Source organism: Melanotaenia boesemani, chromosome 19 (assembly GCF_017639745.1).
Source record: "Melanotaenia boesemani isolate fMelBoe1 chromosome 19, fMelBoe1.pri, whole genome shotgun sequence".
In the NCBI taxonomy this organism is placed as follows: domain Eukaryota; kingdom Metazoa; phylum Chordata; class Actinopteri; order Atheriniformes; family Melanotaeniidae; genus Melanotaenia; species Melanotaenia boesemani.
Window position 1 is genome coordinate 8,033,591 of NC_055700.1, and position 25,506 is coordinate 8,059,096.

Genomic DNA, 25,506 nt, shown 5'->3' on the forward strand with positions numbered 1-25,506 from the left:
TAAAGGAAAACCTTAACTAATTTAATAACAGAAACAGAATGACTCAACATATTTTTGTGAGAGGCTTAATAATTAAAGATGCTTTTATGATTTTCGGTATACAAAAAAGAAGATAGTATCTTTGTCTTCATGCAAACAAAAAAAGAAAAATGGTCATATGTTTATGACGAGCCCTAATTATTACCCACTATAGATATTATTTTGTGGCAAAGTAAAAGAACGGAGTAATAATTTTGTCATTTTACTTAATTGGAACCCCACTAACACAAATGTCCTGTTTATTATATGACATATATTTTAAGCTACAGTTGATTGATTGTTTTTAGTCACCCATACTACTTCCAGCTGCGCTCTGTAATCCATACTGGTGCAGGTTTTTTTTAAATAAATTCTAGATGATTTGACTGTACTGTTCTAGCATTTTTTTCATTAAAAAAGTGAACATATATATATATATATTTATCATTAACAGTGTAGGGATTCATTCTATAATTTAACAGACTCTGTGGATGTGAAACTTTATGTCTGATTAACTTATCATCTTCACTTTGCTTTGTATATGTCATGTTCACCGCCTTTGTTAATCAAACTGCCTTCTTCAGCTCACTCGATGCCACAACAGGGGCACTCTCCTTCCCTGGCAGAGCACCCGCGATCCAAAGATGTCTCCTCTTTCTCTTCATCCACATCCTCTCCCTGGGATTCACCCGAAAACGCTTTCCAAGCACTTAAACCTGCACCAGAAAGGGCCCAGAGTGCTCCCCTCACGCAGCCCACCGAGCCAGTTGACCCCATCAAAAGCCTGACAACTGCCAGCCCTCCGAAGAGTGCTGACACGTTCTCTTCAGTGTCCTGGTCCCAGAGCCAGTGGATTGCTTTCAGTGATAACTTCGCTCCGATGTGCCGGCAGGGTTCAGGGTCTTCTGTAAAGGAGCTCCAGAGGCTGCAGTCAGGCTTGGGCAGGTCGAGCCGCTTCCTGTCTGAGTCTGCAGAGGCTTACTGCAAAGCAGCGGGTTGTGGAGAAGACAGCAACTTCTGTTACTCTGACGTCTTCTCTGATAGGGCAATGGCTGCAGCCCCGGCAAGCAAAATATTCAATGGTAACAATAATACTGATGCTAAAGACATGCTTTATGCCTGAGGTTTGGGATGTCCTTTTTTTTTTTTTCTCTTGATAATTGATAATTCCATGTGTCTGAATTTTTTTGTTGGTTTTTCTTTGTTTAGCTGATGCCTGCCTTGCATACTGCCTGATTTGCAAGATGTTTGTCTCTGTTAATATTTTGTAAAATATATTTTCGAATATGTTTTAAGTTTTTGCTTTGTTGTGATTTTTTTTTTTTTTTTAACATTTAATGTTTTGCTGTCCTATTGTTGAAACTAGATGTCACAATGCATGAGTGTACTGCAATAACTGAGGAAGTTATAACACATGCTTGTTTTAATCATTATGTTTAACTGCCACTGACCAGTAGGACATTTATGTGTTGTTCTTTCTAGTGCCAGTACCAAACCGACCGACCACCCCACTGGCAGCTGGAGGCCTTGTACCCCCACCGCGACCCTCCTCCAGGCCCAAACTCCCTGCTGGAAAACTTACAGGAATCAATGAAATTGTATGTGACTGTTTACAAGTTTGGTCACCCTGCCTCATAATTAATCAATACTTTAGCAGGCTAATCTGTTTTAAAGCTACTTTCAGTTCTTGCTTGGAGTATTTGTGCATGCTACTGTAGCTTACTGTATTTGTACAGCACAGGATTGATTAAAGCTAAAAATACACTCAGAAGAATTCTGTTTGAATCTCTTAACTTAGGTACGACCATTCAGCCCACCAAAAGCACTGAATTCCAGCCCTCCTCCAACTGCACCACTCGCTCGGGCTGAGAGTTCCTCCTCTTTGTCCTCGAATGCCTCACTCAGTGCCGGCAACACCCCCACTGTTGGTAGGAACACTTCCATTGTTTAAGGAATCTCTCTTTTCTCCGATTATTTTGTCCTCATCTTCCTGAGCCCTTCACCAACCTTTGTCTCTACACCATAATGTCCTCTTCTCTCCATCTTCTTTTGGTTTCCCTCCTTCACTCCTCTCCTCACAGGATCTGAGCTCACCTTTGCTCCTCCCCTCTTTTCCCTAGAGCCAGAGCTGCTCACCCTCTCTTCTCTTTTTCTTCTAAACCAAAGTGAGTCTGCCTTTCCAAACATGTTTCCCAAGAGACTCCTCTTTCCACACAGATGCATACATTCATCATCTCTACTCTGCATTCATATTACTGATGCAAAGAATATTATCTGTAGGCAATGTTGTTCATTTCAGTGTGATCATATCAGCCTTGTCAGCATCATCACATATTTAGAAAACTGGCTTCCAAACATGCTCAGCATCATCTCTCATCACTCTCTGGGTTTGTGTATCTCTTCCTCTCCTCTTTATTCCATTAATGTGGTATAAAGAGGATGATGTGTTTGTGGCAAAGCTACCCTCCTTTGAGAAGCGGTGTGAAACGCCAGCAGGTATGATTGAAGTTCACATTAGAGGTTCTGCATTTAGTTGAAAAAAAAAACTAACTCTAGTTTGCTGAATGTGCTGGATAGATCGACAACTGGATTTGTTGCTTTGCGATGGTTGCAGTTATTTTTTCTACATTCCTGTCCTAACATGAAAAAAATTTGTTTACTTGAAATAATAATTACCTTTAAGTTGCTGCCTGAAGCTACTCTGACTGTCTAATCATATTTGAGTAAAACTAAGCAACTGTCATACAAACATCTAAAAACAAAGGATTTCTGTTTGAAAATAACAGTGTACTGATTTGCATTGTTTGAATGGCTGACTTGATGAAAAGCAATGATTATGTAACGCCGCTTTGCACGATTAAACCTTCCTAATTCTGACTGTTTGGAGTGTTTTTAAATGCATCACTTGCAGCTGAGAGACCTGACCCCTAACTCTGTGCCTCTCTCATTCTCAGGGACGTCTCGTGGTCCCAGCCCTGTGACCCTGGCATCCCAAGATGCATTGCCCATTGCTGTGGCCTTTACAGAATCGGTTAATGCCTACTTCAAAGGAGCTGATCCCACTAAGTGAGTCTCCTGTGACCTGCTGCTTGAAGGCCACACCCTGAACCTACATAATATTTTCTATATTTGAAGTGTAACTACACTACATGCAGTGTGTTGAGTTTTCTAGTTTATTGTGTTATACTGCACTTTGGCTTGCCCAGTGTGCACACTAAGTGGGCTTTTGGTTGTGCCTTTTGCGGAGTGTTATCTCCTGCTTGCTCTGCATATGTGGAATGTTTTGCGTGAGTCTGACACCATTCTTTCTAGATGGATAACCTACATGAGGCAGATTATTGTCTCGGGCAGAGAAAACATACAGTCTTTTATTGGTTAACTGCTGTTAAATTGCTGCTGTGCAATGGCTTATTTTTGCAGGGATTAGCAAATGGAACATTTCATGAGCGATGCAGCAGAGGCACGGTGCAAGGTTAAAACGGTTGGATAAAATCCATTGTGGCCCAATACCACCAGCCAAGAACAGGCCCTCTACAGATGACTCATACAGATGACTTGACTCCTCTCATTCCTAAACTTTTCTACAAACTGGACCTATATGACAATCTCTGCATAGAGATGTACAAAATGTTGCATACTGACAAATTTGGAGATGAAGGAAGAACATGTAGATTATGCAAATTACTGAACATCTTGGTTTGATTAGTGGGCTATGCATGTTTCATAAGACCAAAAATGTCAAAATGGCTTTGTGCTTTTTTTTTTAAGATTAATAATCATTTTGCATCATAATAAACTAATTAAAATAGATTGTCAGATTAATTTATGATGTAAAATAAACCTCAGTTAGTAATGTAAACTGATGGTTATAAAGTAAGAGTGCCCTAAAAATAATATATCTGTAAAAGAATATGAAAGTAAATGTGAACAAATATACAGACATAACAGTGGAAATGACAAATAAAGGAAGGTAGAAATAAATGGGGCAATATAAAGAAAAAATGACTAAACAAAAGAAGAATTTATTGAACTGGATTTACTGGAATAGATGTTTATGTCCAAAAAGACACTAGGTAGAAATTTGACATTTATGGAGACTCACCCCCTTATATAGGCATATTTAAAGTGTTTTATGTATATGTATGTATACTTAAAAATATTTGCTAATTACTCTATTATTTTTATTATTATTTTATCATTTATTCCTTTAATTTTTATTGTAAATTTTAAATGTAAAAGCAAATAAAAGGGATAAATTAAATTAAATCATAAAGAAGACAACAAATGAGGAAAACTAAATATAAGTTATTTACGTGCTTGAAATAAATTAAAATGTGGAATTAAAAATAGTTTATCTTATGGAAAATTAACAAAAACAATTCCTGAATGAATTCCTTTTTTTCTTATAATATTTTTTTTTCATATTGCCTTATTTATTAAATTATTTCTGACTGAAAACATTTCCTCTTCTATTTTCTTTGTTTTTTCTCATATCTATTCTCAATTAGTGGCACTCCCATCATTTCATAGTTGGTAAAAATCACACACATGGAAACTAACCGGTAGAATATTTTTATGGTACATTATTCTGTATTAGGCTGTGTCATGGTCAAGATTTAGTTGGCACTATTTATTCTGTCTCAGGAGCTCGGATGCTCATCATCTTAAATTGGGCAGCTGTTTGGAGGTTTTGGAAAAACAGTATTAATAGGTCTAATGCAGTTTTGTGCAAAAAAAAATTGTAGTTTCTTTGTTCTATTTAAAAAGTTAACATTGGTTGCTGCACTCCTTAGGTGCATTGTGAAGATCACTGGAGACATGACTCTGTCATTCCCCATGGGCATTATCAAGGTGTTCACCACCAACCCCTCCCTGGCCGTCCTCAGCTTCAAACTGAAGAACACCAGCAGGCTGGAGCAGATCCTCCCCAACCAGCAGCTCTTATACAGGTAAGGTGTAAGGAAAGGTTCAGCTTCAAACGTCTGAAACAGGTTTGATGAGCTCATACTTGGACAGAGTTGCTAAATGAAAGAGGGATTTGAAATCAGCGATACAAGTGAGAATCAAGGAAATGTAGTTTGTGTCAGTAAGAGGAAATTCAATTAGTAATATGACATAAAGCTATCATTAAACTGTCAGGGAAGTATTTTCCAAGACTCTCAGCCAGGTTTTTAACAGCTCATGTCTCTTTCAAAAGGACACCCTGAAATAGCAAAGAATAAAACTCTTAATATACCAGCAGCTTCACTCAGCACTTTATTAATTTAACATATTATTCTGTTTCAGCTCATTAGTCAAACGCAGAGATATTCCTTGTATGTTTTACCTCACAGTTGCGGTGCAACTTTCAGTAAGGTACTAAATAAGTTGGTTCAGTTTTAAAACAGCTGCTTTCCCCCCTAAAATAAGCACTGAAGAATGGCATCTTTTTCTCGCTCTGGTTCCTCTCAGTTATCCCAAGACCACATGGCTGGGCTAATTGAATCAACTGGAATTCATGATTTAGTAGCTGGTTGGATATAACAGGGTAATTTTTTCCAAGCTATTGGAGCTTTACACACAAAGCCAAGAAGAGCAGTGAATAATTGAGCCTCTGATTATTCCTTGTGTGTGTGCATGTGTGCGTATATATTTAAATGTGTGTGTAATCTTTTTTTTTTTTTTTTTTTTTTTCTGTTTGGCTTTTATCTAGCGATCCATCCCAAAGCGACTCAAATTCCAAGGACTTCTGGTTCAACATGCAAGCGCTGACATCCTACCTCAGAAAAGCCTTAGATCAGAATCCTTCAGCTTCCTACTATAATGTGGACATCCTAAAATACCAGGTCAGTCAGCCAGCGTCAAGCTTAGAACTTAATCCAGAGAAAATGACTGCATTTAAAGGATGCTTTGTAAAAACGTTGTTCATAAAGTTTCTGAAACTCTGCAGTATGAGGCTGAGAAGAAACAAAAGAGCATGAACATGAGTGGAATGAAAAGGAAATTGTTTGCGTGGCATAGGCATGTTAAATCATGATTTAAAATCATGTTAAATCTCATTATATTCTAATAAAAATGAGATCTTTAGGTTTTGAATTTCACTAAATAATCATTAGAGAACAAAATAATTATTTACATGCCTATTGGTAACCCTGTGAACCCTTTATTTTAATTTTTGTGTAGGAATAACTGTACCTTAACATTTCTAGGAACAATCAATAAGTTACTCACATCAGCTTGAATGAATTTCAATTCTTTCATCTGCATAGAAAAGGTCTAACTCTGTCACCGTGGTAGGTTTCTGAACAATAATGCTCATTTTCTCAACAATTTGATGGATTAATGTTAGGACTTTTAACTTGCAGTTCCAAAATATTACCTTTGTTCTTCATTAGTCATTCTTAGATAGCAGTCCATAAGAGCGGAAATGACTCTGAGATTTATGTCACAGATGAGTTTCATGATTGTTTGCACATATCTCAAAGCAGGTAATTCCAGATAAGGTACATTACTTTGTCAGGCTGTGCCATACATACAAAAACAAATATCAAACAAATTATTTGAGACTGGAATTAAACCATGTCACTTTAATTTATACATGGTTTTGATTTGTGGATTTCTATAAAAAGGGAAAATCTCTGTTACTTTCATCAGCCTGTAAAAGCTGCTGCCTTTGGAGTAGACAGGAGCTTGATATTTTGGTTTGGGATTCTTCAGCAGCTATGACCACTCTGTCATTAAGAAACCCTCCAGTTGGCCCATGTTTTCACAAACCACTAAAGGCCGTCCTGGAAACCATTTTTACTCTAAGTTACTTGCATTAGCTCATTGAAATGTGACAAAGATTATGAATCCGCCCAGTTCGCAGGCCTTTGCGTTAGCACTTATAGGACTTTTACATGTTCTCTTCCATTCAAAGTTTAAATAGGTGTGATAGAGCAGATTCAGATGACATTATTTTACCAACAGCATGGTCTCATATTACAGAGCAACTTATTAGGAATAGTCCTCCTTCTGCTTAAACACAAAGCTTTGTTCAGATTTAAGGTTGGACACTTGTGCTGTGCTGTTGTGTTCAGGTGGAGTCAGATGGGATCCATTCCACTCCTCTCAACCTGGCTGTGTACTGGAAGTTTACACAGAGTACAACGGACCTGCGAGTGGACTACCACTACAACCCGGAGTCCATGGCTTCACCTGGTCCTCTCACTAATGTGCAGGTGTTAGTACCTGTAGATGGGGGAGTCACCAGCATGCAGTCTCTACCCAACTCCATATGGTGAGATGTGGTGCATGTTGTATGGAGCGCTGAAGGACATTTCACTTTTACTTTCATAGATCAGATTAAAATGGGCTTTGTTTTGTGTTTTGTTTGTTTGTTTGTTTTAGGAATTCAGAGCAGAATAAATGTCTTTGGAAGCTTAGCGACGTCTCAGAAAAATCTGAAAATGAAGGTAAGGAATTCTTTTTTTTTTTTTTTTTTTGTCATAATGTTTTATTTGAAATTCTACCTCAAGGAAGGCGGCAGGGTCTTTTTTTGACTGTAATTTTTTGTGTTTGAACTCAGGAGCTGGGTCTCTAAGAGCCAAGTTTGAACTCTCAAATGGCCCTTCAAACCCCTCCACTTTGGCTGTACAGTTTATGAATGAGGGAAGCACCCTGTCAGGAGTCGACATGGAGCTGCAGGGCACTGGATACAGAATCTCTCTCAACAAGAAAAGATTTGCTACAGGTATGCCATCTGTCTGACTGTCAACATGTTTTTGAAACTGTTATATTTAATTCATCCACATCCTTTTGTTTTAAAGGGCGTTACATGGCAGATTGCTGAAGCTTCTCAAGAAAAGAAAAACTTGCTCGACACAAAACTGTGCGACTTTGCAAGTCCTCCTGAACTTCCAGGTGCTCCTGAGCACGGTTGCCATGGTTTCATACAGGAAGCGAGAATTTCACTACAATAAAACAGCACTGAGTATTGAACACTGTTTAGAAGAAAAAAAAAAAACTTAAGATAAGTTTTCAGGAACTGTGTAGATATGAAGTCTAATAATGCTTTCAGATCAGTTCATTTGTGTACAGTGCGAAACAATTTATGGATCAGCTATAAGTCTTTATGGTATTTGAAATCATAAAAAAACAAAAGCACACTAACGAGCTTTCAGATGCTCTTTTTCCTCTTGTACTCATTCTCTTAAGAGCCTGTAAGGAATATGAAACCATTTCTGAGTGGATGAGGAGAAAAGCTTTCTCTCCAAGCTGTAAATAACACTGAATCTTCTGCTTGAACAGCTTTGACTCAACTCTTAAATCAACTTTCTTTTCTGATGTTTCTTCTCTTCCTGAAGATTTGTCTTGTTGATCACGTGCAATGAAGAAATGAAGGTAAAAATCTGTCTTTAACAGGACTCACACACTTGTAGCACAAGTCTTGTCTTTAAAAATGATACTGAAGTGCTCTCATAGAAAAAGGTTTGAAAAAAATCCAACCTCAGTGCCTCTTTTTATGCTGTGGAACAACAGGCTAAATAAAAAAATGTATAAATACAAATGTGGATTTTCAGATTTAAGCTACATTTTTCTTTATTTTTTTTTTTAATAATCACCTCTAGTGGAGTCTGTGATCAGTATGGTCTGTTCAAAATGTCCTCGTAAATGTCCTCCTCAGTGGTGGTTTGTACTTTTCTGAAACTATTAAGCCTGTATCTGTTGGTCTTGATCAAACCTTGTTCAGCAACTCTGTAAAAATTGTGTCAAATGTTAGATACTTAACAAGAAAAATCAAGGGACATTACACCAAATTTACCTGTGCAGCCTTTAATCACACTTCCATGCGCTAAGAATTGTGCCTGAATCTCATCATTTTTCTACTTTTTTTGTACGCTGAAGCACAGTTAATGAGAATTGCACCAACAATGTGCCAGTTTTTTTTTTTTTTTTTTTTTTGGGATATTGAAGGGAAATGCTTCCTCTTTTTAAATCTCACCTGTCTTCCAAAAGATGAATAATTGAGTTTAACCAGTTGACTTTTTTATAACCAATCTTTCCCTGTTTTCTAATGGATATGTGTCAGTTTCAGACAGTCTCCCTGCTTCAGACAAGGTTAGTGAGCACTATCACAGTGAAGCTTAAATTAATGATTAAAATGCCTTATCACAACTGCTCGACACTGAGTAATCCAGTGTTGTTGACTTTGGTTAGATACGGTGACAATGCTGCATTAAACCTGTGATGGATTACTCATCCGTTCTGCCTCTCCCCCAGTGCATGCTGGGATTGTTTTCAGCCTTTTGCAACTTTGAGCAATACAAGCAGGTTTTGCAAAAGAGGAAAGTTGCCACGTTTTTTTCTCTTGGTGCTTCATTCTTTTCCTACTGCCGCTTTCTGACTTCCTGATGGAGTGTTTTAACTTTTGTATGATGTTTTCTCTCTTGGACATCATCCTTTGGTGGTCCTGAGATTGGTTATATGTTGTCATGTGACACATTTGGGAATCCGTTTCCTGAAATGTGTGGTTGATAATCACTGAAGCCTTTTAGATCAGGAGTCCCATACACTGTGTGTCATGTGGCCAAATGACAGCTCACATATGACTTTTGGAAAATAGGTTTTGTCATCAGACATATATTTATTGCGCCCCCCCGAGCTATGTAATATAGCTCATTGTTTTTAACTGGTTTTACTGGTGATTTAGACACACATCCAGGCTTAAGACACCAAGTGTCTCACTTTAAAGCTGTAAGAAACACAAGATTTCTTAAATTTCACACAGCATATCTGAGCAGTTTTTGATATTTCATATGATGCTTTTGATACCTTGTGTAAGACTCAAGCTTTTAATATTAATTTAATAGACACTAAAATGAAATGGATCATGAAAGCATGTTTTTTTCTCTCTAGAGCGTAAATTTAGTCCCTTTAAATTTCTCACAGTTGAAACGAGTTTATAAAAAAATCCAGAAATTGTAGAACAAGGTATTTGTACCATATGAAGTTCTGTACCCTTACAAACTGGTTTTCCTTTTACACACATTTTAAATAATTAATACATTCTGTAATTGTATTCAGTATTAGCAAGCTGGTTCTTGCTGCCCCTAAAAAACTGAAAATAATTTTTCGAGGCTCATTTTGCGCTCACCTTTCCCCTTTTTCTGTCTGTATTTGTTGTATTAAATAGAGTTTAAAAGAGCAACATTGTGTAAATGATTCTCACATTTTTACCAATATTTCAGCCACTTTTTGTCTATTTTATGATTTCTCACTGAACCTGTATTAAATGTGTAATATATGAATATATACAAATATATGAAAATGACAACTTTAAACATGAACTGTGTGATTTATTTCTTTATTTTGTACTTGATCATGAAGATATTAAAACATTTTGCAATGCTTATTTTCAACCAGTCACATGATCTGCTTCCCAGACTTTTTATCCGGCACCAACAGCTTCACTGGATTCATTCAGAGAAATATTACAAAATGTACCCGTTTGGTTGGTGCAAAATATTCAACATTGCTGATTCCTACGAGAGGTTTCTCTTACAAGATACCTCCACTGTAGGTATTTAAACTGTTTGATGTGTCTGTGTACTCTTGAAATAATTTCCCTTTGAGTTCTCTGCAGTACAGTTTTTCACAAAGAGCAAACAATTACATCTTAAATTTAACAGCAAAACAAAAAGAAATGACTTGTTTCCCATTGGCAACCTTGTGAATAATTTAATTTCCTTTACATGGACATAGATGTAGAATCATTTTTAGTACTGTATGCACAGTTGAAAGGTTTAAAAAGTCACTGAATTGATCTAAAGTGATAATAGCACTCCATCAGGAAAGTGAAATGACCCTTTTAAGCCCCTGAAACTCCAGATTTTACTCATTGAATATTAAAGTAAAATACAGCAACACTACAAGATGAGAACAACAAATCTTCTTATTGCTTCCCGAGTAGTATCCATGTCACAGGATTTATTGGCCTATTTAACTCTATCAACATGCAAAATGATCGAGCATGGAAACAAAGCTTAAAGACACAACTACACATGTGTTACTAATGCACTGTTTGCACCACGAGAGCCTCATTCAGTGCTTTGCTTACAAGAGGATGTATGCATGACTGTGTGTACATGCTCGGTACTACATCAACACCTTGTGAGTATTTACACACTCAGTTATTCCCTTGTGTCTCTGACTGAAGACCTCCTTCTTGCTGTTTGAAATACAGCCTCTGAGCTGCCTTTTCACAGCCACATGTGCGAGCCATCAGTGTTGACTCTGCTTCCCCTGTCTGCCTCACTCAGACAAAAAAGAAAAGATCTTAGGGTCTCGAATGTATGATGTTATTCTCTAAAAGGCTAAAATGAGACGTGTGAGCTGAATTCACGCCCAGAAAGCGTGTTGGTCCATATGTAGACTGTTGTGTGTGGCCTGACATTTGATATTGCAACTTGAGAGTAATACAACTTGGGAGGATAAATGGACATGTGTGTGAGCTTTGCAGGTAAAACATAACTTGAGTGGAAGAACACAGAATAACAGATTTAGCTAAATAAGCTTGTTTTAAGTAGACGATCCGCTACTTTTAATTAGTTACCTTGGTTAGCACAAGAGTACAACCTGTTTTTAGGATACCACAGTACAAAGTTAAGAAAAGCTGACCCCCAGCACTTATAAAGCTCAGTGTTGTTTGGCTATTAGCCAGAAAAGGTCAGTTTCATTAAGCTAGGACATAACATAAACACTGAAAACAGGAAAAGTGATAGTTTGAAGTGACCAACAAAGGTCAGTAATCTAATTCTAAATGATGAAGCTAAGACCGGATAAATAACTTTGTGGAAACTTCCTGCATAACCTGACTGACTTGGCACTGCAACGGTGCAAATCTGAGATAGCTTTAATAAGTGATAGATGACACGTCTCCGCTTCTTCCCACTGTGCTTATATGAAACCAAAATGTCTGAAAGACAGGTACTGCTATGATGTGTTGCAGGAGCCAAAGAAAAAGTCTTGCTCATTCCTTACAGACCCAGTTCCTGCACAATGACTGACTTGTTTAAGTCAAGTAATATTTAATATGGTAAATGGTAAGTACTTATATAGCGCTTTTATCCCAAGTACATGCACGTCACATTCACACACAGATGGTGGACGCTGCCATGCAAGGCATTCAACCACGACCCATCAGGAGCAATTAGGGGTTCGGTGTCTTGCTCCAGGACACCTTGACATAAGGCAGGGATCCAAGCAGCAACCCTTGGGCTACAGGACGACCACTATACCCACTGAGCCATGCTACATTACTACTACATTACTACTAAGAGCTAGAGCTTACAAACATCTCAAAAGTGAACTGTCAATGAAAGCTGTCAGTATTGACTTAACACCTGTTACGATATCAGGTAATCAAAGCCAGAGTGACAAGAAAAGAATCAATGTCTAGCGAACAACAGATAAGGACTATTGTAAATACAAAAGTAAAACTATATTTTATATTAATTTGAACATGTTTTCACATTTTTAATGACAATTAAGTCTTTACTTGAATGTGTTCAAAACACAGTGATGTGTTTGGCTGTACTGTTAGTAATTTGTTTGTCTAATCACTACTTCCTTTAACAAACTTTCTAGTGCACAGTGTGGTCTTTCTCTGGAATTCACCACAAAAGTTGAAATATGTTTGGGATTCCCTTAGGAATCATTGGACTTCCTGGTTGACTTGCAAACAAGCACACACAAGTATGTGAAAGCAAGATGTTATGATAGCCACTCATCACTGGGCAATCATTCATCTTTATTAACCATCTATGCACCAGATACCATATAAATCCTGTGCCCTAGTTGGTACACTAACATGGATATGGTTGTTGAAAAATAATTGGTTTGTATTTTTCCCAGTTTCATGGGTCAAATGCAGCCAATTTTGTCTTTTCTCAGCCCATTCTCATTTACACCCACATACCTTAAACAAAACAAAATCAGGCTTCTATTTGATAGGAGATGGTTTGTCAAAATGACCCTTAACACAGCTAAGTTTTTTTTTTTTTTTTAATAATTAGCCACAACAAAAAAGGGACTGTGATGTCAGCCAATGAGCCAAGGTAGGATTTTTATAGTACTGGAGTGTCTAACAGATTTGATAACACTTGTTGTGTTGGACATGCACCACCAGCAAAGCTGTTATCTATTTCTAAACATCAACCTGATATCTGCCCAACAAGAGTACCCATTTGCTATGAACTGACTGAAAAGTAAATAAATGAGTGCAGATCCAACCATAGACCACATAAAAGCCCAATAAAACATGGACACAGATAAGTTAGCTGAGTCTTCATTCACTTTGTCTCTTACTTGTGAATGGATTAGCCAAAACCAGCTACAACCACAAGCACTGCATCTGTAGCAGGTTGAAATAGAAGCTAGGACAACTATTTATTTTGAACTTCAAGAGGCAACTCATAACTAAAACTAAAACTAAAAGTTTAAAGACTGATCACCCAAACTGTGATATACAAAATTGTGACAAGACTGTAACCAGTGTCAGTATTTACCAGAGTGTAAAGATCTATGGTTTGCTTGAGTTTGCACAGATAAAATCCAATAATCTCTGTTTTCTCAAAGAAGTGTTTGCTTGCTAGTTCAGCTTCTCTCAGAAAAGAGATGTGCACTTGCTCTTAATTTATTTTGTTCTCAAGTTTGATTCGTATTTGCAGTACCTGATTGCTCATGGTTAATATGAAAGCATGCTCGTCATCAAATAATGTGTGTCTTTCAATACACATAGATGTGTACCCAGTACTATTACCAATAAAACCATGATGTAATTACCCATCATCTATAGGCCTACATAAGTTGGTCATTTGGGTTCCCATCACTGTAGGCTTTCAACATATCCAAAACAAAACTATATGGGAGGGTATAGGTTGATCAAACTGTTTATGGTTTCGATTGAGACAGTCTTAACATCAGCCCTGTGAAACGGTCGACACAGAGGGAGTATTTAGTCTCTGTTGTCCACCATCACAGTTATGTTTGTTCAAAAGCCCACTGGAGCCATTGAGTTGAGTTATTCTACAAACCAGAGAGCGAGACCAACATCAGTAACATTTATGGACAATTTATAATTGATGTGCCCATTTGATCTTCATCTTCACCATGAGGAAAACCATCTGAACAAACAAGCAATAGTGTAGGTTTATTGCATTTAAACAGATTCCTCAGCTCTGCTTTTCTGGCTCTCTTCAAAACCCAGAGGACCTCTCTAGAATAACTCAAATCCTGAACATGTCAGCCTCTCATCCAAAGGAATCCTTCACATTCTCCACTCAGCACACAGAACTCAGTCAGCACTCACTTTACAAAAAATATGAGATCAATTCAGAGTTAAGTGTTAAGTCTTTAACAAACTTATTTAGTCTGAGTGGCATCAGCAGATCACCAGCTTTATGATTAATCTCTGGCAGCAGTGTACGATATTTTACATGATATAAGATCTCTACACATTAAAGCCAGAGGATCTGAATTCCATTCTTTTGATTAATTTAGAAATGTAACTTTTTGCTGTTTTTATTTGGTTTTATCTCCTTGTTGGATGATAAAAGTGAAGTGCAATGATCTGATTGTGTCATGGAGGATGAAGTGAGGAGATGAGGGACCTAAATAGAGGACCAAACTGGCAGGAATAAGAAGAAAAAGGCTTTATTGTAATTGAACCACTGCAATAACACAGCAAGGAATCCTAGGGCTATACATGAGGGATGTTTAATTTCAGTCCCTGAGGGGGCCTTGAGGTCCAGAAGTAACCCTACTGTACATAAAGCTAACAATAATCAGAATGCAGACTGATAGCAAGGCTGCAACAACAATCTTGCAAGTGTTTATGGGTATTTAGTGTGGAACAAAGAGAAACCAGGGAGTATTTCTACTAACGGTGCTAATGACTAACAGATGGCAGGTGTGGTAACTGTTTGAGTCCAGGTATGTGGGGAGAACATAAAACAAGATAAACTGAGACAACAACAAAACAAAATCAGAAGTAGAACATGCCACAAAGCAAAAAAAAGTTTCCTCTTTTGCATTTTTCCATTTTTTTTTTTTTTTTTTTTTTTTTTTTAACCTGTCTTGTCCAGCATCGTTGCAAACAGAATGATTGTCTGGCTGCTGTCTGGTGCTGGGCAATTTTACTCTATCAAGCAGGGATTTATACTACATGTATAAAGTCCCTCTTGATGACATGAGAAACTTTATTAAATCAGACTCTTAATGCTGGACTCGACCGGAGGGGACAGAGAGAGAGAGAGAGAAAAGAAAGTAGAGAGAAGAGGGAGGGGAGAGAGAGGGACAGAAAGGGTGTGGGGAGTGCGGGTGGGGACTTAAAACATCATACAGAAGACCATGTAATCCATACTACTTACAACATATATAGCTAAGATCATCCTAGCCAGTAGGTCATTACACAACTAGTTGATAATAGTAACAATAATAATAATAAGAGTAAGAGTAATAATAATAATAAGAACAGAAATAATGCATTTTTCCATGATTAAACAGTTGCTTTCATTTTATTTTATTTTAACTGTTATTTGGTCTGGTTGTTACAGTGAGGCTATTATTAATATGTTATTCCAAAAGTAATGGACGCAGGGATGAAAATTGTAGTAGACGTGTTCATTTCTTTTGCTGATCTGGATGAAGGATGGGGGTATGCAATAGATCTCAGACTGCTCTCATCAGTTGTTTTGCTACTTAGGGCCACTGTATGATAAATATGTATTTGCAGTAAAATGTTACCACTCTGACTAAACAAAAAACATTGTCTGTAGCTGGAAGTAATCACATCATGACGGTGATTTCAGAGTGACCAGTTTTGTTTTCCGTCACCCTCCTGACTCATGTGAAAAATTAAGCTTAAACTTTTAGGTCAGTAAAAGATCACAAACTTAGAAATACGAATGTTGTCCTTTTATACTAGGTTTTTCCTACAGTAAGTACAGCTAGAAAGGGGATTTACTAGAAGAAGAACTGAGATTCCTGACCACCGGTAATTCTGACCACTGGCTGACTACCTCTGCCATATCACCGCTGGAGAGAAGGAGTGGACCCTTTCGTGCCATGTTCACAGAGGCATGTCACAAGCTATTTGTCATGGTAAGCATGTAAGTATGCTTGGGGGAGGGAATGACTGAGAAATGATCACATCTTAATTCCTGTGGTGGACCTTTGTTGCTTCTTTAGCAGACCAGAATGACTTGCAATTGCAAGCTGTTCTGGTTTTGATGATAATATATTAACGTAAATAAGTTTCTTATTGAGATAACGGACCACTTACTATACACTTCTGTCCTTAGATCCTCAATTTGGGTAAGGAAAATCTCCAATTTTCATTTTCTTTCACCAATTGACCAAGTAACTGTCTTCCCGGACAGACAGACCTGCTATGTGCATAAAGCAGAATAAGATGCTGGACAGGATGCTTTAAAAGGAAGATTGCAGAGGTGAAGAGATATAAAGCATAAGCCCAGGGGAGTAATAAACCCCACAGGAGACAAGCACATACACAGAACGTTCTTTCCTTCCAGAGAGGAAATGTTCTCTCCATAAATATTTGGAGTTGGTTAATTGAAAGAATCTGTGCAGCTTAAATTCTGGGAGGTTCTTTAAACCTGACCCCTCATATGGATATTTTTCATATTTAGCCCATTGTTAATTAGTGCCAAGTGAAATGAGCTGAAGCTACGGTAACAGAAACGTACATATACACAAGTTATATGTGATCATTCATGGGGTATTGTGTGTTTCAGAGTTTGTTATTTCCCTTTGTAGACCCTTTGTTTTGTTTTGCGTAAGTGGTGCATTATACAGTTCTCTGATTGGCCGGTTTATTACATGCAACACAACAAAATGTGCTTTCACTTTTGCCATCTGAAAGCATGTTTGCATGTCACTGTTTGCATCTAGAAGGAACATTTTTTGAACATGTGTTTTCTTCACCTTGAGCACACAGAAATTACTTGTATATAGCTCTGCTGCAGCCGATGGAGGGCCATCCCACTGAGCAACTAAAAGACACTATAGCAGTGGGATGAACAAAAGGGGATAACATATTTAGTCATGAATGGATATGCACAAAAGTTAAAATGACTTGTAGTCACTCATACGAATGGAGTTCCTCTGTGAGTAAAATTATGTCAGTCCTTGTATTTTACCACTATGATGTAGCTCAGTTTCAAAGTGTTAAAACTTTTGTTTCCAAGCATTCCATTGAACAGACACCCCTGATTAAGTGTTTAAGAGTGGTGCATCATTGTTGCATGTAGTTTTTTCCTATGTACCTTCTAATGGCAACACATATAGCGTGATGTGTTTTCAAGCTCTTCTACTCAAAATGCAAGACTGGTTGTTCAACCTGAGCAGAGCTTTTGTTGATAAGTTATGCATAACAGCACGGATAGAAGATGTGTCTGTGAAATTCTTTGTGACAAGATGGATTTCAGATCATGGATGCAGAAATTTTCCCTTCCTCAAGTTTCTCCAGGCTTTCAGGCTGACTTAAAACACACCAAGGGGCTGTTGACACCTGATGCTAGCATGTGTTCTAGTTAACCATTCATCTCCATGTGTGTGTTAAATGACCTTTTGCAATCATACCTCACATTCTCTGTTATAAGGAAATAAAGATGCAGCCTACATCTTAAAGATAGCTGTGTTAATACTGTAATAAAATATGTCCGAAAGAATTTCAGACTACTGAAAGCTAAGAGATGAGATATGAATAAATGTTCAGTCTGTCTTCAGTAGATTAACATCTGTAATTAATGCGCACCACTTGTGGTATGCCTGACAATATTTCCACAGTTAGCCTGTAACTCATGACATGCAATATTCAAATGAAAGTTAACTTATAACTCGTCCTATTTGTTCCAAAGAGTCTTAAGTTACTCAGTGTTTATTCAATTCAACTTGCTGTTCACTGTGTGAGGCAGAGTTGCTCAGCTTCAGTATCAACACCCACGCGACACACATGTATGAACAAGGACCTCTGGGGTATCGTACAAACATGCTGGGACAAAGATCTACAGAGACCACCAATGCTGCTCCACACCTGCACCAGTCAAGCAGTTTGCTGGATAGTGAGAAAACCGGAGCGGCTCTGCTGTTTTCTGGAGGCTTCCTCATCTTGGTTGGAGTCACCTTCACTGCGATGGGCTGGCAGCAGTACAAAATCAACCCCGACTTTCAGTGGATCCAACTTCTGGGCCCCATCCTTATCTCAGTTGGAGGTACCTTCATGCTAACAAGCATCTGCAAGTTTAGGATCATCTCCTGTTGGGCCTGCAAACAAGTGGAGGAGGAGGACGTGTTTGTTATCCCTGTGAGAGAGCAAAGCACGACGGGACACCCTGTTGTTGTTCGAGGCATAAATCAGGCAGTCATGTTACAGGGTGCCACAACAATGCTCTGCATCCCACCTGCTTATAACTTCATAACACAAGAAGTACAGCAAGAAAACGAGCTCCAGCCTGGCAGGTCTGTGAGTGGCATTCATGCATATCTTCCTTCATATGATGCTCTGTACTGTGTGGACAATGCAGCTTTTGCAGCAGGAGAGGACAGCACAGCTCACAGCACAGAAACGGAGAGGAGAAGCTGGTAAGGAAAAGTTCATTTATTACAGTCCTTTCACTCACTATGCATTGTTTGATACATATAAAACCAAATTAAATAATGTGTCTTAAAGATCAAGTTTGTAACAATAACAAAAACATACAAGAAAAAAAAGCTAGAATCATAAACTTCTATGTGTATCTAATCACTTTGCTAAATTAATAGTTATATTTGCATCTAGTAGGTCATTCTACAGGGCAGAATGTCCACTGTTAAGGGCATGTTGGAGAAAAAAACGGCCAGAAGGCAACAGTGTGAAAGAAAATGGAGGAATTAGCCACTGTAGATTTTTCTGGGACAAGCTTGAAAGTATCCATTTGAGAAAATACTTCTTACATCATACAAAAACAGATGATGCTGCTTCAATCAGACTCATCAAAGAAGCAAAGACATTAAGAGGCAAAACTATTTCAGGATAGCTGAGAGCATAAAGCACGAAATAACATACTGTAGGTGTGGCTTTTCCTTGACAGGTCATTTAGTCTAATTATATAGGTGCAATTTGTTGCTACCTGGATGACATTTATAATGGTTGGTGTTCCCATCTTGACTGTGAAATGTGAGCATCTGTTAATCACTGCTTATTTAACACTGTGTTACTCAACCTGGTCCTACAAGAGCCACAATCTAGCAAGTTTTCAGTGTATTCCTGCTTCAATACACCTGAATCAAATTAGATGAGACTGCTCTAATTAAGGTCTTTAGTGAATCAGCCTGAGCACAGATTGCGGAAACATTTCAGTCCTGGTATTTCCAGATCTCAGTGCTGCATTTGACACAGTCGACCATAACAGCTTACTAGACTCTGAAAAACTGGAAAGGACTTTCTGGCACTGCAATTAATTGGTCTGAGTCCTATTTAAAAGACAGAGACTACTTTTTGTCTATAGGTAACTATAAATCTGAGCAAACCAAAATAACCTGTGTCGTTCCCCAAGGCTCCATCCTGGGGCCACTGCTGTTCAGCATCTACATACTGCCACTTGCTCAAATTATCAAAAATAACTAAACATGTTACCACTGTTATGCTGATGACACAAATCTATATAACCATCTCACGAGGAGACTAGAGTCTGATCCAAATGCTGATCAACAGCATGGATCAAATTAAAAATGGGATGTGCCAGAACTTCTTTCAGTTAAATGAAGACAAAACTGAAATAATAGTTTTTTGGAGCCAAGGAAGAAAGGTTCAAAATCAGCACTCAGCTTCAAACATCTGAGTTCAAAACTAACAACCAAGCCAGAAATCTGGGAGTAGTCATGGACTCAGACCTAAGTTTTAGCAGTTATATAAAGACAGTTGTGAAGTCAGTCTGCTATCCCTAAAGAACATATCGAAGATTAAAGGACTGATGACTCAGCAGGATTTAGAAAAACTTCTCCATGTATTTATTTTTAGTAGACTAGACTACTCTAACGCTGTCCTCACAGGTCTCCCTAAAAAGACCATCAAACAGCTGCAGTTAGTGCAAAATGCTGCTGGTCGAGTCCTCACTAAGACCAAGAAAATAGATCATAAAACTCCAGTCCTCAGATCTTTACACTGGCTTCCTGTCTGTCAAAGAACTGACATCAAAATCCTGCTTCTAGTTTACAAAGCACTGAATGATTTAGGACCAAAATACATTCAGGATCGTCTGGTATGCACCAACCAGAGTAACCCTGATTTAAAGGTACAGTGTGTAAGAATAACTAATATCTAATGGTAAAAATGAGCATTGGAATTTCTTTAAATGCCAACCACTATTGTGAATGGGTGGTGCCCATCAGTGATCAAAATTCTTCCAGACATAAATATGTTTTCATCTGCAAGTGGATCCAGTAGCCTCAGGTGTAGCGATGACTGAGCTACAGAAAACCAGTGTACGTGGACCCACAGCAAATAGATATAAATGGATCATTCTAAGAGAAAAAAAAAATATTATTTTTTTTAGTAAAGTGATTTGATACCAATAGAAACAGAATTTTTAATAAAATATTATTTTTTTCTGTCATTGACATGATTTTGTTACATGTTTCACCTTTAAAGTTCCTTTATGCATATTTATAGGTTTATGTAGTTATTTTTTTTTTCTCCAATAGAATAGTTTTTACATGCTTTAATTTTGAAAAGCTAAACTATTTTTGCCATATGGTACATTTTAGCAGCTTTTCTTGACACCTTTTGTCTAAAAGGGTCAGTTTCATCCCCTCCCTCTTTATGGTGTCCCACCTTAAAGGACTATTATTATTTGTCATTAATGGTGGGTGGCAAATTAACTATATATATATATATATATATTTATATATGTGTGTGTGTGTGTGTGTGTTTGTGTGTGTGTGTGTATTTTTTTAATATTGGTCTTTGTGGGTCTACAGATCTTTTACATGCACAAAAGACTTTTTAAAACACTGAAGAAAGGGAACTCTCCCCCAAGAATTGCACGGCCTCTTTAACTAAAACCTTACAGGTTTACATGTTCCTTTTGCCTCAAAGTGTTTGGGCTGTTGCTGACTTTCTCAGCCAATTATGGTGCAGTTAATACCTCTAGGATAACTTCACTTTCAGTACAGCACCACATATTTTCTGGTTCTTATTACTCTAAAGAAGTAGCAAACTAATATAATGTTTTCTCAGCATTTTCATAAAATAAAATAAACATTGTGTCAATGGTATGGGGAATATTAAGTCTGAAATAACTACCATATATATATAATCATCCAGCTGGGATATAACATCTTGATAGACATTTTTGGTTTACATATGCTTTGTAAAAGAAACAACTTTGAGTCATATTTTCTCACCTGTTAGAGCTGAGGCAAACATTTCTTCCCACTAAATGTCCCCAGATGTCTTGCTGTAAACACATAGCTGCATTCCATCTTTTCCCTTTCTTTTACTGTTTTTAGACAATTACTCCCAGCAGCTTTCCAGGAAAGCAATTCACCTTAATACAAACAGACAGCAGGAATAATACAGTTAACCTGGGATGACTATAAACTACTGCTCTGATCATATGAGCGCTCCTGCTCGCTCTCCTGTTGTCACAACTCCTGACCTGTTTTACTGTGTTTCCAGGGGTTAATGCCAAATAGAGGAATGATCAAGGGAGAAATTGCTCAACCTCTGTGTTTTCTTTAAAAGGGCAACAGGGTTTAAGCATAACCAATTGGGCCTGTAAACATTTGGATATTTGCCAGTTGTCCTGATTTCCAGCCTGCCTGAGTTATGATGTTTGCCTTTGATTTTTCTGCAGCATGCAGAAGACGGAGAGTGAAAGAGAATGTCATGACGACAGCGACTCCACCTGTTCACTTCCACCTGCATATGAAGACATCTACCATTGCTCACACAAAAATAATCCAACATAAATATGTATAAAATCTGTTGGGAATCTAAGATTTTTCTTTGATGAGATTCTAACTTTTTATTATTATTTTTTTTAAAAGACATACATGCCAACATGATTCTGTGCATTAAGTAATTTAAATTAAACTTACAACATGCATAAGCTTTGATTACCTAAAGTTTGATTACCCAAAGTTTAATTTCTCCATTTAGCTGTTGTCATATACATATACTATGTATAGTCACAAAATCCACTAATATTATACTCCTGGGAGAAAACCTTATACATTTTAGATTTATGGATAACCTTGGCTCTAACAGAAGGCTTCAAGATTTTGGAAACTTAGAAATATTAAATCCATGTTCAGCATAAAAGCACACATTTATCTTGTCCTTGTTGCCTCAGTAGCTGCTCAAACATCCATAGAGGTCCATTAATGGATGGCAGAGGAAATGCAAATGTTTATTTCCACTTGACCACAAGTGTTTTCATTCTTTCTTGTGTGTTTGTGTCAATGCTCCAGTGTTGCCGAAATTATAGCCAAAGGCCAAAATGTAAGACTGTGGTTATAATTATTGATATTGTTCACCATCAACTCACATATAGTCGATCTCTGACTAAAAGTTAAAAAAAAATAATAATAATAGTAATTAGATAATTATAACTGACTGCTGCTTTACCAAATGATACTAAGAGTTTTTTTTTTTTTTTTTTTAGTATAAACAAAGTGCTGCTGCACCACATGGGGGCAGAAAGACTGAGGAAATCTATTTACATTCATTTAGAGTGAAGTCAGGCAGTTTTACAGGAAATGGACAAGTACAGTAACTTTTTATCACAACTGTTGAAACTAATATTATTATTATTATTATTAATAATAATAATAATAATAATAATAATAATAATAATGTTTTATTTTAAATAAAACCTTTTGGTGTATTTCTGTGCTGCAACCTCTGAAATGTTGCTTGGCTTCCTGTTTCTGTTAAATCGTATTGTATTATTTTTATTGTCTCGTTTTTATTTTATTATTAACCTCTCACTGTTAAAAGTTTCCATACTAATAAACAATAAAAAAAACTATTGCTTGTTGTTTTTTCCTATTGTTTTGTGGTGATTTCCACACATTTCCACAGACATTACAGCTCCAAATAACCACTAAGTCAATGTAAGAAAGAAAGAAAGAAAGAAAGAAAGAAAGAAACAAACAAACACGAGAAAAGTTTGTATAGGTACCTGTGAAATACACTATTTAACTGAAAGAATTTGATAAATTAGGTGAGAAAAACTGTAAACTTTCTTTAAAAAAATAAAATAAATAATAATAATAATATTTATTCAATTTATATTTCAACACGTCAGCCCTCACGGGCTGTCAGTGGCTCTTTTTACTGTACAATAATAAAACTTCTATTTAAAACAGAAATATTTAGATGCCGAAACAAGCAGTTACATTTTTGACACGTAGAAGAGTAAATGCATGACACATTTGTGTGCAGTAGCTACTAATAGAAACTTTGTTTGGACGTTATGATCAGCTCGAGGAAGAAATGTGACCCATAAAATAAATTAATTAATTAATTAAAAAAAAAAACTTTCTTCTTTTTGTCTCCTAGTTGATCAAACCCAGACATTTATCCGACATTTAACAAAGCTCGCGCAGAACACTCGACTTTCCAAAAACCTGCACAAAATTGATATTGAGAAAACTTGTCAGGACCTCCTTTAGACTTGCTGTGTGGATCTAAAAACCGCAGCTCAATATGACTTTCATTATTTTTACGACCCAGTAAAATGCGGGTGGCCGACAGAGCCCATTATTTCACCAATTTTTGTGAATTAGGAACGATTTATGAAAGAGTTACGGAACATGTTGAACGCTGACAATTACGTGATAAAAATATGTCGAAATCAGCACCAAAAAAGTTCCTAAAAAGTGTTCTTGTTTATTATTCATTTAGTTGTTTTAGTTCTTTAGTACTAATAATTCAATAGGGAGACAGCCCTTATAGATAGAGGCCTGTTTGAAATGCAAAAAGAAACAATTGCTGAGTGAATTGGTGAATTTATTATGAAATTAATTATTCATGAAACCTATTGCTGATTTCTTAAACGAATGTATAATTTTCTATACATCAAAAGTGATCCCAGTTTCTGGACCTCTCCCTTTTGTCCTCTCCTTTAAAGCAACAGGTGTTTTTCTTTTCTCTGCAGGACTGAAGCAACTTTTTACTCACAGCCTGTGTTTTTCGTCACGTGTTTTCCAGGACGAGCGTGTGCGCGGTCGCTGAAGTAGTTTAATTGTGCAGGAGGCCTGATCTGAAGGCCCTCCTACAAACCACATGTGCTCCTATGCAGCTGAAAATTTGTGGACGGATTTGGAAAGTAGCTACATCTGAGATGGCATTTCCCTTTTGAAATTAAAAAAAAAAAAAAAAAGGAAGAAAAAAAAGGAAGAAAAAAATGCCCAAAGGCTAGATAATCCTTGAAAATCATGATTAGACTGGAATAATTAGCACTGACCTTGGGCCGCATGCTGGCAGTGAGCGGACAGAGACATTGTGTTTGCAATGTTACAACACCGCGCGCCCATATGGTGCACGCCAATGCTGAAGCGGAGGCTTGGCCTGGGCAGCTCACAAACAGCTAAAGTTGGTGTTTCGGTTGTAACTTGAGCTTATTGTGTGCGGAAATTCTCTTTTAACACCGCACATCAACAAGAAGCTTTGTTTTGACTGATAAAACGCTGCCAGACGCTGGATAAAGAAAAACTACACAAAATGTTTAGTCAGTTTCTCTACTTATTCAGTCAGTTAACACTGAGCTATTTATCCAATGTAATATTTAACATAACGTTATTCCATTTTATTTCAAAGTATGTATCTTAAAGTTTAAATTGATTATACATGTATTACCTGGAATAAAGTGTATAAACCTTCACTTTTTAATAACTGTCCCTCTTACATGTTGCTGCTTGTAAAGAGATTTTATTATTTTACCTTAATTATTACATAATCTATTAATTTATATGAGAAACATTAAAATGTTTCAGGGACTTTAATTTATGTAACCAAGTTTCTATTATGGGGTTATTTAATCCATTTTAAATGTCTCATTTTTCTTTCTGACTTATACCTCTATTCATTCAGTCTGAAGTTCCCAAACTGTTATGCTTCAGACAGTCATGCAAAGCATTGCAATAAATAAATAAATAAATAAAGGTGTTTTGACTTTTTATGATTTGATAACTTACTCTAATTGCATAAAATTGTAAAGACTGACAAATCAAACTAAAGCCGTTATGGTTTTACACCAAAGGTAAATGAGAACATCTGTTCTTTTCAAATTTAAGTGGGTCCCTCCTTTAGATGGCACTGAAGAACACGGACTTCTAAAAGAACATTTACTGTTATATTGATAACAATAAAAGGCCTTTGATATTATTTTTAGCAGCTTTAAGTGTTTTATTTTATTATATTTGTTTTACAAAATATGCTCATAACTTTTGATAAGGTGG

General features: G+C 37.0%; 2 protein-coding genes across 6 annotated transcripts in view; both read left to right on the plus strand.

Annotated features, from left to right (window-relative positions):
• Nucleotides 1–10,319, plus strand: part of fcho2 (FCH and mu domain containing endocytic adaptor 2) — a 44,057-nt gene extending 33,738 nt beyond the window's left edge. For 2 of the 5 annotated variants that reach the window (XM_041969348.1, XM_041969349.1), the window contains 11 exons: nt 603–1,100; nt 1,501–1,616; nt 1,817–1,946; nt 2,455–2,514; nt 2,973–3,084; nt 4,812–4,967; nt 5,711–5,843; nt 7,077–7,276; nt 7,387–7,451; nt 7,565–7,729; nt 7,806–10,319. In XM_041969348.1, the coding sequence (XP_041825282.1) occupies nt 603–1,100; nt 1,501–1,616; nt 1,817–1,946; nt 2,455–2,514; nt 2,973–3,084; nt 4,812–4,967; nt 5,711–5,843; nt 7,077–7,276; nt 7,387–7,451; nt 7,565–7,729; nt 7,806–7,828 (1,658 nt within the window). In that variant the 3' untranslated portion in view covers nt 7,829–10,319. The remainder of the gene's footprint in view (nt 1–602; nt 1,101–1,500; nt 1,617–1,816; nt 1,947–2,454; nt 2,515–2,972; nt 3,085–4,811; nt 4,968–5,710; nt 5,844–7,076; nt 7,277–7,386; nt 7,452–7,564; nt 7,730–7,805) is intronic. The other 3 variants (XM_041969350.1, XM_041969351.1, XM_041969354.1) reach the window with 3 other exon arrangements.
• A 7,238-nt stretch (nt 10,320–17,557) lies between these two features.
• Nucleotides 17,558–18,460, plus strand: tmem174 (transmembrane protein 174; the record flags this gene model as incomplete). The annotated part of the gene is made up of 1 exon (XM_041970690.1): nt 17,558–18,460. A coding segment is annotated over exon 1 (447 nt), but the record flags the coding sequence as incomplete, so codon positions are not given.
• Between the last annotated feature and the right edge of the window lie 7,046 nt (nt 18,461–25,506).